This window comes from Mixophyes fleayi, chromosome 5, assembly GCF_038048845.1.
Source record: "Mixophyes fleayi isolate aMixFle1 chromosome 5, aMixFle1.hap1, whole genome shotgun sequence".
Classification (NCBI taxonomy): domain Eukaryota; kingdom Metazoa; phylum Chordata; class Amphibia; order Anura; family Limnodynastidae; genus Mixophyes; species Mixophyes fleayi.
This window is the reverse complement of record NC_134406.1, coordinates 33,084,097-33,099,843: the sequence shown is the minus strand read 5'-3', so window position 1 is coordinate 33,099,843 and position 15,747 is coordinate 33,084,097. Positions and strand designations below refer to the sequence as shown.

General features: G+C 41.5%; 1 protein-coding gene across 1 annotated transcript in view; it reads right to left on the bottom strand.

The window, feature by feature from the left end:
• The window catches only part of GAD2 (glutamate decarboxylase 2), an 83,567-nt gene that overhangs the window by 13,762 nt on the left and 54,058 nt on the right, over positions 1 to 15,747 (bottom strand). Inside the window, exons 10-12 of the mRNA XM_075211976.1 lie at positions 15,195 to 15,311; positions 13,610 to 13,674; positions 686 to 764 (exon numbers count right to left, since the gene is read on the bottom strand). Of these exons, the coding sequence (XP_075068077.1) occupies positions 686 to 764; positions 13,610 to 13,674; positions 15,195 to 15,311 (261 nt within the window). The remainder of the gene's footprint in view (positions 1 to 685; positions 765 to 13,609; positions 13,675 to 15,194; positions 15,312 to 15,747) is intronic.

Here is a 15,747-nt window from a genome sequence, read left to right as displayed (position 1 = left end):
CATTATATCAGGTAGTTGTGCTTACTTTTATCCCCATGGTATACAACATGACTCTGGTTTGGGTTCTTCATATCATTTGTATCTAGAGGTGTGCCATTTCCCAGGGCTACAAAAGTCATCATCTCTGCCTAATCCTATCACAACATGGCTGAGAAGCACAGCAAATTAGTACCATTTTCAGGAGAACCTGATAAGACCAATAAATTAAAGTAATACATATAATCCGAACGTGGACATCCTTTTTAATATGTCAATAAAATGCTGCTTACTGATAAATCTCATTGCCATGAGGAGTCCTCATTGAGGAGTTTAAAAAAGTCTATCAGGATGCCTTTTTGAAATTTATACAGTAGGTCCCTGCCGTTGGCAAAGCCTGTGACTGTCCATATTCTGCAAGGACACTGCTCAAACCACACCATCAGTCTTTGGGGACATTACTGAAATAACAAGCTAGTTGTGCACACAACATTCTATATTCCATTTATTATTTTGCAGGTTCTGTACATTAAATGCTTTCAATTTAAAATATTTATCTCATGTTGCTGCCAATGATTTTACAACACCCTGTTAACACTTGTTAAGACAGTATCTTAACATTGCTTGTAACAGGTAAGAAAGAAAAGGTAAATTGGAACCTTGTGACAATGCTGTAAGAATATAAGTTATTAAACTTATGGAAACTTACCTCTTCTCTAACCAAAAGAGCAGAACACTGGAGCGGGACACCCATCATTTTGTGTGGGTTCCAGGTCACAGAATTGGCTCTACAAATAAATCAATGTGAATCAATGTGAAAAGTTTATTTTTTATCATATAATTAAATCTACTGAAGCCATATCACAGTATCGAAACATAACTCACAATTTATAATAATAAGACATGATAAAATGCTAGAGAACATTATTTAAATACATTTATAAGTCAGGGAAGTTAAATGGAACTTAATAAAACATCCCTCCAGAAAGTTGCATGGTAGAAAACTCCCAGATCATGTTACTAATGGGCAAGCATGGCATTAATTCCAGACATCATGATGGGACTTTTTTTCAAATAGTTGATTCCTACACATAATGACATTGTTATGATTATAGATGTGTCATACTAGCCTTTTTCTGCATATATCAAGGATATACGGTCATACAGGAATGACCCTCTGCGTGGAAAAATCCTTGCATGTAATATATAAACGTGTGTACCCAGGAGAGATCGTCTGCCATGGCTGTTTGCAGGGTTGGAGGCCTAATTATTAAACTTGAGTGCAACTGATATAACATTGGGGCTGGTTGGGGTGTGGGAGACCTAGAGTGTACGCTCATTGCTAGGCTTTCCATATTTCATGTACCTATCTTTTTCCAACAGTACCAGGATCATTCCAATATCCAGACAAGCAGCAACTGAGCTTCAGGCATAAGCAGCAACAGGTAGTGAACCCTGCTGGAGCAGGCGGTATGGCAGTCCCTGATTTTGGATGACTGTCCCATTCCTTTTAGTCAAGACTTTATTCCAGCTGCCTGTACAGTTGGAAGATATGTCCTGCCTCACACTGTGACACTGATTCAATGCTCATGAAGGGGGAGCTGGGTGCACCTAACAGTAGTGCACACAGCATTGCCTTTACATTTGAAGGGCAGGGGAAGGGTTGGAGAATGGCCTCGCATTGGCTACAATGATAGTCATTCCCTTTGCATGCTGGTCATGTCCACTCTGGCTGCATGGGAACAGCTCTCTAAAAATCCCGCATTTGCCCCTGAGGAGTAAAAAATTAAACTCCAGCCTGATTACATTCTAATTGCAATCAACATGTATTTTCTATTGGACGACCAACATCGTATTCAGTCTCCCACCTCGGTGCCATCTGTAAAAAAGGTCCTTTGTTCACTATGCTTCATTTAAAGGATACTTCCATCTTAAAATAAAATCTGTAATAAAGCTAATATTTTCCAAATACATGAGTCGGTATTTTCGTTTTATTATTGTGACCTCGAAAATAACTTTTTTAGAATTCTTCTGTGAATCTAATTGCATTATCTTTTCAAAATGAAGTTATATTGGGGAAAAGCAGCCTGCAGTAATATCACAGCATTAGATGCATATGATTGTGGTTGTGAACTACATAATCCATTGCTGCATCATTCTCTCTCCTGTGACATCATCGCCCAGCTGCTTGTAGCAGCTAATTATCTATTCATGCACAAAGCTAACATCCGCAGAGAAGAGAAGGTAACACAAAATGGTGATGGAAGTGGGACTAGGCAGGCCAGACAGTTAGCTGTGTGTTATCCAAAGCAACATAACTAAATAATATTATTCCACAGGAGGTCAGGCATAGTGGATCCTTTAAAGTAAGACTTGAAGGTACCATGTTGTATTGGGAAATATGTATATTTGGATTTCATAGATTTAATGGAAGCCACTTGTTGGAAAGTCGAATTATCCTTTAAGATCTAAAGTGCGTATTACTGAAAAGCCAACACGCAACCACACAGTGTTTCATTTTTTGTTAATTGCAGTAATTACATTGCATAATACCCAGAAATTATATCCATTTCAAATACAAATATACCAGTCAAGCTATACCATATGTGATAATACATGTCTTAATATCACAGAGGAGCTTCTTTGCATTAAGAAAAGAAATGTCACCCCAATTTCACATGCTAGGTAATCTTGGTTTGATTGACTAAAGCTTCTCTTTCTGCACTAATATGTGTCAGAGATCAGACCATACAACTACAGTACTTCTAAAGCTTTAATCCCTGGGTGGTAGAGCAATTATCATTTGCAACTGGGTCATATTAACAATAACTAGGGATGTGCACCGGCGACTTTTGAGGTCTCGTGTTTTGTGTTTTGGATCCGGATTTTCGTTATTTTTGAGGTTCGGATTTGTCTCGCAAAACACTTGACGAAAGGTCTCGGTTCGGATTTAAGGTATTGGATTCGGATTTTTTTTGAAAAAAACATAAAAAGTTTAAAAATCAAGTTTTTGGGCTTATTTTCACTCCTAGGCTATTATTAACCTCAATAACATTCAATAACAAGCATTTCCACTAATTTACAGTGTATTCTGAACACCTCACAATATAGTTATTAGTCCAAAACGTTGCAACAAGGTATCTTTCTGGACTGCGTAGAGGAGTGGGTCACCACAATATATATTAAAAACCCTGAACTTTTATGATTCGCACCAATAATTGTACCTGGACTGCGTAGAGGAGTGGGTCACCACAATATATTAAAAACCCTGAACTTTTATGAATCGCACCAATAAATGTACCTGGACTGCGTAGAGGAGTGGGTCACCACAATATATATAATAAGAAAACCATCAACTGGTTTGATTCGCACCAATAAATGTACCTGGACTGCGTAGAGGAGTGGGTCACCACAATATATTAAAAACCCTGAACTTTTATGAATCGCACCAATAAATGTACCTGGACTGCGTAGAGGAGTGGGTCACCACAATATATATAATAAGAAAACCATCAACTTGTTTGATTCGCACCAATAAATGTACCTGGACTGCGTAGAGGAGTGGGTCACCACAATATCTTAAAAACCCTGAACTTTTATGAATCGCACCAATAAATGTACCTGGACTGCGTAGAGGAGTGGGTCACCACAATATATATAATAAGAAAACCATCAACTTGTTTGATTCGCACCAATAAATGTACCTGGACTGCGTAGAGGAGTGGGTCACCACAATATATTAAAAACCCTGAACTTTTATGAATCGCACCAATAAATGTACCTGGACTGCGTAGAGGAGTGGGTCACCACAATATATATAATAAGAAAACCATCAACTGGTTTGATTCGCACCAATAAATGTACCTGGACTGCGTAGAGGAGTGGGTCACCACAATATATTAAAAACCCTGAACTTTTATGAATCGCACCAATAAATGTACCTGGACTGCGTAGAGGAGTGGGTCACCACAATATATATAATAAGAAAACCATCAACTTGTTTGATTCGCACCAATAAATGTACCTGGACTGCGTAGAGGAGTGGGTCACCACAATATCTTAAAAACCCTGAACTTTTATGAATCGCACCAATAAATGTACCTGGACTGCGTAGAGGAGTGGGTCACCACAATATATATAATAAGAAAACCATCAACTTGTTTGATTCGCACCAATAAATGTACCTGGACTGCGTAGAGGAGTGGGTCACCACAATATATTAAAAACCCTGAACTTTTATGAATCGCACCAATAAATGTACCTGGACTGCGTAGAGGAGTGGGTCACCACAATATCTTAAAAACCCTGAACTTTTATGAATCGCACCAATAAATGTACCTGGACTGCGTAGAGGAGTGGGTCACCACAATATATATAATAAGAAAACCATCAACTTGTTTGATTCGCACCAATAAATGTACCTGGACTGCGTAGAGGAGTGGGTCACCACAATATATATAATAAGAAAACCATCAACTTGTTTGATTCGCACCAATAAATGTACCTGGACTGCGTAGAGGAGTGGGCACTGGGCACCACAATAAAATATATAAAAAACCTTCAACAGGTCTGCATTACACTACACATACGGCTGCTCCTCCATCCTCTCCATCATATACATGTTGGAGTTTTAGCATGTGACAACCTCTTGTTTTTGATAATGTCAGTGCATTTTGAATATTTTTCAATTTGCCCCACACCACTGAATGTACTTTATCTATGATACGCATCTATCTATCTTGACTGCGTAGTGTGGTGGCCCCGGTACACAATTTGGTACCGGGGCCACAATAAAATAAATACACCCTCCACGTGTCAGAATTCCACCAAACAAGTATCTGGACTGCGTAGTGGGGTGGCCCCGGTACCCAACTTGATACCGGGGCCACAATAAAATAAATACACCCTCCACGTGTCAGAATTCCACCAAACAAGTATCTGGACTGCGTAGTGGGGTGGCCCCGGTACCCAACTTGATACCGGGGCCACAATAAAATAAATACACCCTCCACGTGTCAGAATTCCACCAAACAAGTATCTGGACTGCGTAGTGGGGTGGCCCCGGTACCCAACTTGATACCGGGGCCACAATAAAATAAATACACCCTCCACGTGTCAGAATTCCACCAAACAAGTATCTGGACTGCGTAGTGGGGTGGCCCCGGTACCCAACTTGATACCGGGGCCACAATAAAATAAATACACCCTCCACGTGTCAGAATTCCACCAAACAAGTATCTGGACTGCGTAGTGGGGTGGCCCCGGTACCCAACTTGATACCGGGGCCACAATAAAATAAATACACCCTCCACGTGTCAGAATTCCACCAAACAAGTATCTGGACTGCGTAGTGGGGTGGCCCCGGTACCCAACTTGATACCGGGGCCACAATAAAATAAATACACCCTCCACGTGTCAGAATTCCACCAAACAAGTATCTGGACTGCGTAGTGGGGTGGCCCCGGTACCCAACTTGATACCGGGGCCACAATACCTCCTCCAAACATGCTACAGACAATTCGTCATTGAGATCCCATTAAGTATGTTAAAGACAGACAGGGTCCAAGTGTTATTAGTTGACTTTGTAAAGAAAAAAACTGTCCCTGTTGCACATAGTCGTGCAATGAAGACTTACTTTTTCATTTAAAGGCACGATCTTTCAAGTGTAGTGTTTGTAAGTCTAAGTCATATTATACTTTTGGTAAAATTGGTTTTTTTGGTTCCTCTTTATGTTAATTAATTAGTAATAGAATTAAAGTAGGAAATAGAATTAAATAGAATTAAAGTAGGAAATAGAGTGGTATAGAGTTGTAGTGTGGTATAGATAGAGTGGTCCACACAATATAATAATAAAACCCTCAACTGGTCTGAATTCCACCAAACAAGTATCTTGACTGCGTAGTGTGGTGGCCCCGGTACACAATTTGGTACCGAGGCCACAATATAATTAAAAAACCCTCCACGTGTCGGAATTCCACCAAACAAGTATCTGGACTGCATAGTGGGGTGGCCCCGGTACCCAATTTGATACCGGGGCCACAATACCTCCTCAAAACATGCTCCAGACAATTCGTCATTGACAGACCCCAGACAGACAGGGTCGTAGTGTTATTGTTTGACTTTGTAAACCCAAAAAAATGTCCCTGTTGCACTTGCACATAGTCGTGCAATCAAGACTGACTTTTTCATTTAAAGGCACGATCTTTCAAGTGTAGTGTTTGTAAGTCTAAGTCATATTATACTTTTGGTAAAATTGGTTTTTTTGGTTCCTCTTTATGGTAATTAATTAGTAATAGAATTAAAGTAGGAAATAGAATTAAATAGAATTAAAGTAGGAAATAGAGTGGTATAGAGTTGTAGTGTGGTATAGATAGAGTGGTCCACACAATATAATAATAAAACCCTCAACTGGTCTGAATTCCACCAAACAAGTATCTTGACTGCGTAGTGTGGTGGCCCCGGTACACAATTTGGTACCGAGGCCACAATATAATTAAAAAACCCTCCACGTGTCGGAATTCCACCAAACAAGTATCTGGACTGCATAGTGGGGTGGCCCCGGTACCCAATTTGATACCGGGGCCACAATACCTCCTCAAAACATGCTCCAGACAATTCGTCATTGACAGACCCCAGACAGACAGGGTCGTAGTGTTACTGTTTGACTTTGTAAACCCAAAAAAATGTCCCTGTTGCACTTGCACATAGTCGTGCAATCAAGACTGACTTTTTCATTTAAAGGCACGATCTTTCAAGTGTCAGAAAGAGAGAGAAGACACAGGAGAGGAGAGTTGTAGCTGGGGACCTGGGGTGGAAGCTCCCAGGCTCCCCCAGCATTGCCTGGAAGTCTGAGCGTGGTGACTGAGCCAGGGCAAGGAATGTGTGCCCTGGATGAGGGGGAGAACTCCATGCCACTATAGTGAACCCAAGAGAGAGGGGGACACTGCACATGGAAGAGGCCCTGGAGTGAGGGCTGCTACAAGAGGCATGGTAGCTGTAGTGTCAGATCCTGAGGCTGAGAGTACACAGAGTGACGTGTCAGAGCACAGGAGACATTATCCCCGCAGAGGAGGGATGAGCTGCAGTTGAGAGGTCTGCTGTTGAAATAGGACATGCACACTTTAACAAACCAATCATTTCAGCGACAGGGCCTACCAAACAACTTTGACTGAAATGATTGGTTTGTTTGGGCCCCCACACCAAAAAAGCTATTCATCTCTCCCTGTACAGACTAAACAGGCTCTACTGAGGCAAGATGTCGTCCTCATCCTCAACCTCTGATTCCTCTCCCCCTACAGTGTCTACTTCCTCCTCATCACACATTATCAATTCGTCCCCGCTGGACTCCACAACCACAGGTCCCTCTGTAGTATCTGGAGGGCAGTGCTGTACTTCATTGAGGAATTGATTATTCATTTTTATAAACATCATTTTTTCAACGTTGTGAGGAAGCAACCTCCTTCGCCGCTCACTGACCAGGTTCCCCGCTGCACTAAAAACTCTTTCCGAGTACACACTGGAGGGGGGACAACTCAGGTAAAATAGAGCCAGTTTGTACAGGGGCTTCCAAACTGCCTTTTTTTCCTGCCAGTAACAATATGGACTGTCTGACATGTCTACTTGGATGGTGTCAGCAAAGTAATCATCCACAATTTTTTCTATTGTGACAGCATCCAATGCAGCGAGAGTAGACATGTCTGCAATGGTTGGCAGGTCCTTCAGTCCGGACCAGATGTTATCAGCATCCCCGCCAGTGCCTCTTTTGGGAAAACTGAGCTTTTTCCTCGCAGCCATAGATGTGGAAGAAAATGAGGGTGGAGCTGTTGGCATGTCACGGTCCTCTTCAGAGGACAATCTCCTGACCAGCAGGTCTTTGCACCGCTGTAGATTTGTGTCCGCCGGAAACAGAGACACAACATACGCTTTAAACCGAGGATCGAGCACGGTGGCCAGAATGTATTCCTCTGACTTTAAAAGAGTGACCACCCTCGGATCCTGGCAAAGCGTACGAAGGGCTACATCCACAAGAGCTACATGCTTGCTGTAATCGCAATGGCTTACCAGCTCCTCCCTCACTTTCTCCAGCTGCTTCTGCAACAGCCTGATCAGGGGAATGACCTGACTCAAGCTGGCAGTGTCGGAACTGACTTCTCGTGTGGCAAGTTCAAATGGCTGCAGAACCTTGCACAACACGGAAATCAGTCTCCACTGCGCTTGACTCAGGCGCATCCCCACTCCTTTGCCTATGTCGTAGGTGGCTGTGTAGGCCTGAATGGCCTTTTGCTGCTCCTCCATCCTCTGCAGCATATAGAGGGTGGAGTTCCAGCGCGTCACAACCTCTTGTTTGAGGTGATGGCAGGGCAGGTTCAAGCTTTTCTGATGTGCCTCTAGTCTGCGGTAGGCACTGGCTGAATGCCGAAAGTGTCCAGCAATTTTGCGGGCCACCGCAAGCATCTCCTGCACACCCCTGTCACTCTTGAGGTAATGCTGCACCACCAAATTAATGGTGTGGGCAAAACATGGGACGTGCTGGAAATTGCCCATATTTAATGCCCGCACAATGTTACTGGCATTGTCTGACACCACAAATCCCCATGAGAGTCTAAGTGGGGTAAGCCACTGGGAGATAATTTCCCTCATTTTCTCTAATATGTTGTCAGCGTTGTGCCTCTTATTAAAGCCTGTAATGCACAATGTTGCCTGCCTTTGCATGAGCAGCCATTTTGTAGATGCTGCTACTGATGCAGCTGTTGCTGTTGCTGCGGAAGGGGATGCATCTACCCAGTGGGCTGTCACAGTCATATAGTCCTTCGTTTGCCCAGAACCACTTGTCCACATGTCCGTGGTTAAGTGGACAGTGGGTACAACCGCATTTTTAAGAGCACTGAGGACACTTGATCGTACTTCTCTGTACATTTTTGGTATCGCCTGCCTAGTGAAGTGGAATCTCGAGGGGATTTGGTACCGGGGACACAATACCTCCATCAACCCTCTAAATCCCACTCCACTGATGGCGGACACCGGGCGCACGTCTAACACCAACATTGCAGTTACAGCCGCAGTTATACGCTTTGCAATAGGGTGACTACTATCGTATTTGGTGGTCATGGCAAACGACTGTTGGACGGTCAATTGTTTGGTGAAAGACTTAGCGGTCTTACGACTTCCCCTCTGGGAAGATGACCGACTAACAGCAGCAACAGCAGCAGTGGCAGTAGTAGGCGTACCGCTGCAGGATTCCTCGGATGAATCCCGTATTGAGGAGGACTCAGTCTGGCTGGTGACTTGGGCTGCAGGACTGAATCTGATGGAGATTGTGGAGGAAGTTGACGAGGAGGGTGTTGCTGGTGTGTATCCAACTGGACCACGGGATTTAGGTGTCCCTGTACCGATGAGGGTCCTAGCCCCAGTTCCTGAACTAACCACTGAACTATGAAGGTTATTCAGGTGACGTATAAGGGAGGATGTTCCTAGGTGGGCAAGATCCTTACCCCTGCTTATTTGAGCTTTACATAAGCTACATATTGCCATACATTGGTTGTCTGGATTTGGATAAAAATAACTCCAGACCGAAGAGGTGCATTTTTTGGTCTTCTGACCAGGCATGACGATGGGCTTTTTCATCCCATGGACATCAGCTGTTTCCCCCCCTGGTGCCTCATTTACAATAACCACATCACCATCCTCATCATCAAGTTCCTCCACAGCGCCAGCTACATCATCAATAGCCTCCTCCCGAGCCACCTCTTCCCGTACAGTGATGGGAAGGTCAGGCTTGACAACCACCAACACGCTTGGACTCGCCTTGGGGATTTGTGATAATTTCTCTTTAGAAGGCAGAGTTGTTTGCTGTTTTGTTGCTGACAGCATAACTCTCTTCAATTTTTTGTAGGGGGGGGGAGGAGGAGGAGGGCTAAGATCCGTGGGTGAAGCTGAACCACTAGTCATGAACACGGGCCAGGGCCTAAGCCGTTCCTTGCCACTCCGTGTCGTAAATGGCATATTGGCAACTTTACGTTTCTCCTCAGATGATTTTAAGTTTCTCTTTTTGCTACTTTTTCTTAACTTGGGCTTTTTGGATTTTACATGCCCGGTACTACGAGATTGGGCATCGGGCTTGGAAGACGACGTTGATGGCATTTCATCGTCTATGTCATGACTAGTGGCAGCAGCTTCAGCATTAGGAGGAAGTGGGTCTTGATCTTTCCCTACTTTATCCTCCAAATTTTTGGTCTCCATTATATGTAGCACAAGATACTGCAGAATGTGTGAACTTGGTAATATTGCAGTACCAATGGACTTATAATGCTGGATTGGTTTTGCAAATTTGGTTATAATTATTATATATATTTTTTTTTTTTAAATTTTTTATTTTTTTTTACTTTTTTTTTATTTTTTACAAACTTGGGAATAATGGGGAAATAACTATGCCCTTAGAAGCACAGAGCACAGGACACAGCACCACTGGACTGAACAGGACACGGCACAGGACCCAGCAGCACTACGGAACTCAGCAGGACAGAGCACAGGACACAGCACCACTGGACTGATACTGCAGAATGTGTAAACTTTGTAATATTGCAGTACCACTGGACTTTTACTGCTGAATGTGTGAACTTGGTAATATTGCAGTACCAATGGACTTATAATGCTGGATTGGTTTTGCAAATTTGGTTATAATTATTATATATATTTTTTTTTTTTTTAATTTTTTATTTTTTTTTACTTTTTTTTTATTTTTTACAAACTTGGGAATAATGGGGAAATAACTATGCCCTTAGAAGCACAGAGCACAGGACACAGCACCACTGGACTGAACAGGACACGGCACAGGACCCAGCAGCACTACGGAACTCAGCAGGACAGAGCACAGGACACAGCACCACTGGACTGATACTGCAGAATGTGTAAACTTTGTAATATTGCAGTACCACTGGACTTTTACTGCTGAATGTGTGAACTTGGTAATATTGCAGTACCAATGGACTTATAATGCTGGATTGGTTTTGCAAATTTGGTTATAATTATTATATATTTTTTTTTTTTTTAATTTTTTTATTTTTTTTTACTTTTTTTTTATTTTTTACAAACTTGGGAATAATGGGGAAATAACTATGCCCTTAGAAGCACAGAGCACAGGACACAGCACCACTGGACTGAACAGGACACGGCACAGGACCCAGCAGCACTACGGAACTCAGCAGGACAGAGCACAGGACACAGCACCACTGGACTGATACTGCAGAATGTGTAAACTTTGTAATATTGCAGTACCACTGGACTTTTACTGCTGAATGTGTGAACTTGGTAATATTGCAGTACCAATGGGCTTATACTGCAGGATTGGTTGTGAAAATTTTGTGGTAATTAAAAAATATTAAAGTAGTTTTTGGTATTTTATAAAAAAAACTTTTTTTTATTTTTTTAAACACAGGGGAATATTGGGGAAATAACTATGCCCTTAGAAGCACAGAGCACAGGACACAGCACCACTGGACTGAACAGGACACAGCACAGGACCCAGCAGCACCACTGACCTCAGAAGGACAGAGCACAGCACACAGCACCACTGGACTGATACTGCAGAACACAGCACAGCACAGCACAGCACAGCACTAAACAGCACAGCACTAAACAGCACAGAACTAAACAGCACAGAACTAAACAGCACAGAGGACCACCTAACACACCCTCCCTCTACCCTGATCAATGCCCGAGTGAAGATGGCGGCGACTAGCGGGGAATTTATAGGATCCGAGTATCGCGAGATCCGACAACGGGATTATGAGTCAGAGCCTCAGTTTCACTTTTGAATTTGGCGCCAATACCCGGATCTGTCTCGGATCCGACTCGGATCCGCAACGTTCGGGTGGGCTCGGATTTCAGAAATCCGAGCGCGCTCATCCCTAACAATAACGATGTATAATTTGTATCTTCAGTGTGGATACGAGCTTGGATTAACCCTTCATAAATATTTCTGCTTAATAAGAGTCTATGTTAAGTAAAGAGCATTAGGATTGTCTTAGTTTTAGGAAAGCATTTGATCCGCTGTATATATTTATTCTTATAGCCCATTTTCAAATAGTTTTAAAACGGATCTTTTAAATATTTATTTTCAACGAATCTCTTGGTACTGTATATCAAAGCCATAAATAAATGAGTTTTGAAGTTCTTGACTTTTCTGAATTAAAATGTAGGAAGTGTTAAACTAACATTTAATATGACTTATTTCATGCAAAGCATACGAACCCTTTAAGGAAACATTGCATTGCATCCTCTGCAATACATTGTTCAGCCATCAGATGTCACCTTAATAGAATTGTAGTACGCATGTCAGATGAATGGAGCGTGTGCAGAGCATGCATATTGTGCTTTGTGAGTCAAATAGCTATTTTCTTATCTTTGCTTAAATTATTGAACTGGCAGCATCTGTGACCTAAACTAAATGTCAGCATAAACAACAGAGGACTACAAGTAACAGACAGTTAGTTATCTCTGCTCAGATCACAGATGCTGCCCTATGTAACAAATAAATGAAAACTATGGACCCTTGTCCATTATTCTGGGGTACCCCACAATTCCAATCTTGTTAATTACCCCACTCTTTGGGGTGCACCTTATACACAGTAGAAGCAGCCATGTTGTTGGCTAAACCAATGTAAAGCATGTCATGTCCTGTCATTAATGGATGTAGCATATTTCTTATTATACACACAAAGGGCATCACTGAGAAGAAAGTTCAAGCTCTTGGTCCTAGTTAGGGATAAGCTGCATTCTCATTAATAATGATACATCCTACAAAAATGGCTGCCTTCAATTCATGCAATGTTTTTTTTTCTAAAACTTGCCAGAAAAAAATATCTTATTTAAGTTTTTTTCTCACAAGATGAAAACATCTTTTTTTGAATTTGGTGGATTATAGTAAGTAAGGATTTTGCAGTAGGTGACTTTCCATCTTTTTTAGCTGGAAAAAGATGAATAATAGAAATAACGGCCAGATTTAAAAGAACAATTGTAAATTTGACAGAGAAGGCATTTGGTGACAGAGCTTCCACTACACTGAGAACTGTGGCCATTAGAACAGGAGTTATTTATATATGTATGAGGTAAAAATAAAAATATTTTAGAACTGAAAACCTTTTTTCAGCTATTTTTGTGAATACGGTTTAATGTGCTTTCATACAGTCATGACACTGTTTTCCATTTAAGAATGACCTTGCTTTATGCTAAGAATAAACTCAATTTTTTTGGTGGTTTTATTTACTGTGGAACAAGCTTGGGCGACTTTTAGTGCCACGTTGATCATGTGACCCTTAATCGTTCTCCTAATAATTTGTATAGTTTACCAAATGCGTCTTCACTACTCACTACTACAGTTTTTATCCACTGTTTGTTTTACAATTACTTCTGCTTCCAAGCCCAGAAAGTACATGAAGTTAGAGCGGGGGTGGCTAGAGGAAATGTCACTGTGCAGTATTCTCAGAAGCCCAGTGACATGAATGAGTTGGAAGTTGCCACAGGAAATATCACTATCCTTGGTGCCCCCGTGTGAATGGTTCTTGCTGCACTTTTGTTGCTGCCGTCAGCTAATGTATGAAAATGTGCCTGACAACGACAAAGGAATGGTTCATACCTGTCAACACCGTTTAACTTCCATCGGTGTTTCCTTGACATTAGCAGTCCTCCGCCCCATGCTGCCTGCGAGAGGGAAAAGCAAATTTGCAAGGTAAAAATAGTCCCTCTACATAAAAGCTGTATTAGATGTACCCTGCGTTACGGAACTACAAGCAGCATTTATCCCGAAACACTTTAGAATATTTATAATAAGGACATATACAGCAGTTGTATACTGCCAGCATACAATCCATGCCAGTTGGCAATTGTTCTTATTGGACCCCTATAAGCATTCTTGAAATACGTGCAGTATAATTTTAACAAGACCGACATTGGTAAAAGAGATCAAATGTGGAGACCATGTGATATAGCGCTGAATGCTTCAGTTACTAACTCAGGAAGATTGTATGTGTGCAGGGCACTAGTTCCAACTAAGCAGATATATAGGGCATCTTCTTTAGACATTGTGAGCCTAATTTAGTGTTAAGAGTAAAGGACAAAGCATGTTGCACTGCAAGGGGGGCACTTACCTACTAAGTGTTAAGTTGCTATTCTCTCCAGTCAATAGTGTACCTGGAAGGGGTGCCGGATCCTGTTTTATATATTCCTACCCCAGAGAATGCTGGATCTCTTTTGCTGCACAAATTCCCTCCCTCCTACATTTATGATTGCTATGTTAAGCAATTTTTTATTTTTCCTGGTTACAGCTGAGGCACAGTTTGGCAGGAGAGCTTTTGCAGTCGGCCACTAATTCATATGGTGCTATCGTTGATTGGCCACATGTCACTGCCCCCTTGGAAGCACCCTGGTCCCTTTGTGTAGGGGATGCCTTGACCTGTGGGCACGTCATTGTGAGCTCAGAGGGGGAGTAGTCACAATGACGCCAGATTTAGCACCGGCCAATAGTAAGGGACTAAGTCCTGGTACCAGTGGTAGTGCCTGTGGCTGTACACAGTTTGGCTTTGCTATTAGTTGTTAGCTGACTTGCAATTGCCCTCGCCGCGACCAATTTTATAAAATAGCTTCAATAAACTGTGACCTATTTACCCAAACTCAAAAGTAGTCTGTGTCTTTATTTCACTAAAAGTATTAAGAATATGCACTATGGGGTATATTTTATTATATGTGTCTGGAAAAATACTTAGGGCTAAATTTACTAAACTGCAGGTTTGAAAAAGTGGAGATGTTGCCTATAGCAACCAATCAGATTCTAGCTGTCATTTTGTAGAGTGCACTAAATAAATGACAGCTAGAATCTGATTGGTTGCTATAGGCAACATCTCCACTTTTTCAAACTCACAGTTTAGTAAATCTAGCCCTATGTGCGGTTTTGTGCAGGGAGGAAATAAATCTGCCGCTTATTGTATTTTTAATAATCTGATCTTCTTTCATGTAGTCTTGTAGACAAGAAACCAGTACAAAACAATATAGTCAGGACCATATTTAGGACTAGAGAATTGTTCCATCTGACCTCAATTCAAGTAAGTATCTACTGTATATTAATACAAACTGAATGCAAGTTATCGAGGAGGATTTGTAGCAACAATTCAAACAAGACTAATTCAAATATTTAAGATGAATTAAAAGTAAAAGTAAATACTTACATCAACGTGCAGCCAGATTTTATACTTTTTGCAGATATCAGAAATAGCGACAAGAGGGTCAAATGCACCATAAACAGTAGTGCCTGCTGTGGCACTGACATAAAATGGAACAAATCCCTGAAAGACAGAAAGAGGAACCAGATATAGCTTTTGGTTTATCATAGACAGGACATAGGAGCTATTGACTTTACTGAAAAAAACATCATATAATAATAATAGTAATAATAATAATAATAATAATAATAATAATAATAATAATAATAATCAGGGGCCCATAGTAAAATTACCTACCAGTCATTTTTATTATTAATAATGGTGCATATTTTTTAGGAATCTTACGATTATGGAATGCTGCTACATAGAAGCCTGTTCAGTTCAACACCAATTTTGAACCCCAAGGGGGGAATTCAATTGGCCGCGTTACTGCTGAAATTAACGCGACCTGCGCACTATTACCGATATTTTGGTCCAGTGATTGTTATACGGCAGTTTGCAAAACGCCAGATTTACTAAAGGTCTTCTACTGTTCTTGAACCAACATAATCCATATGTA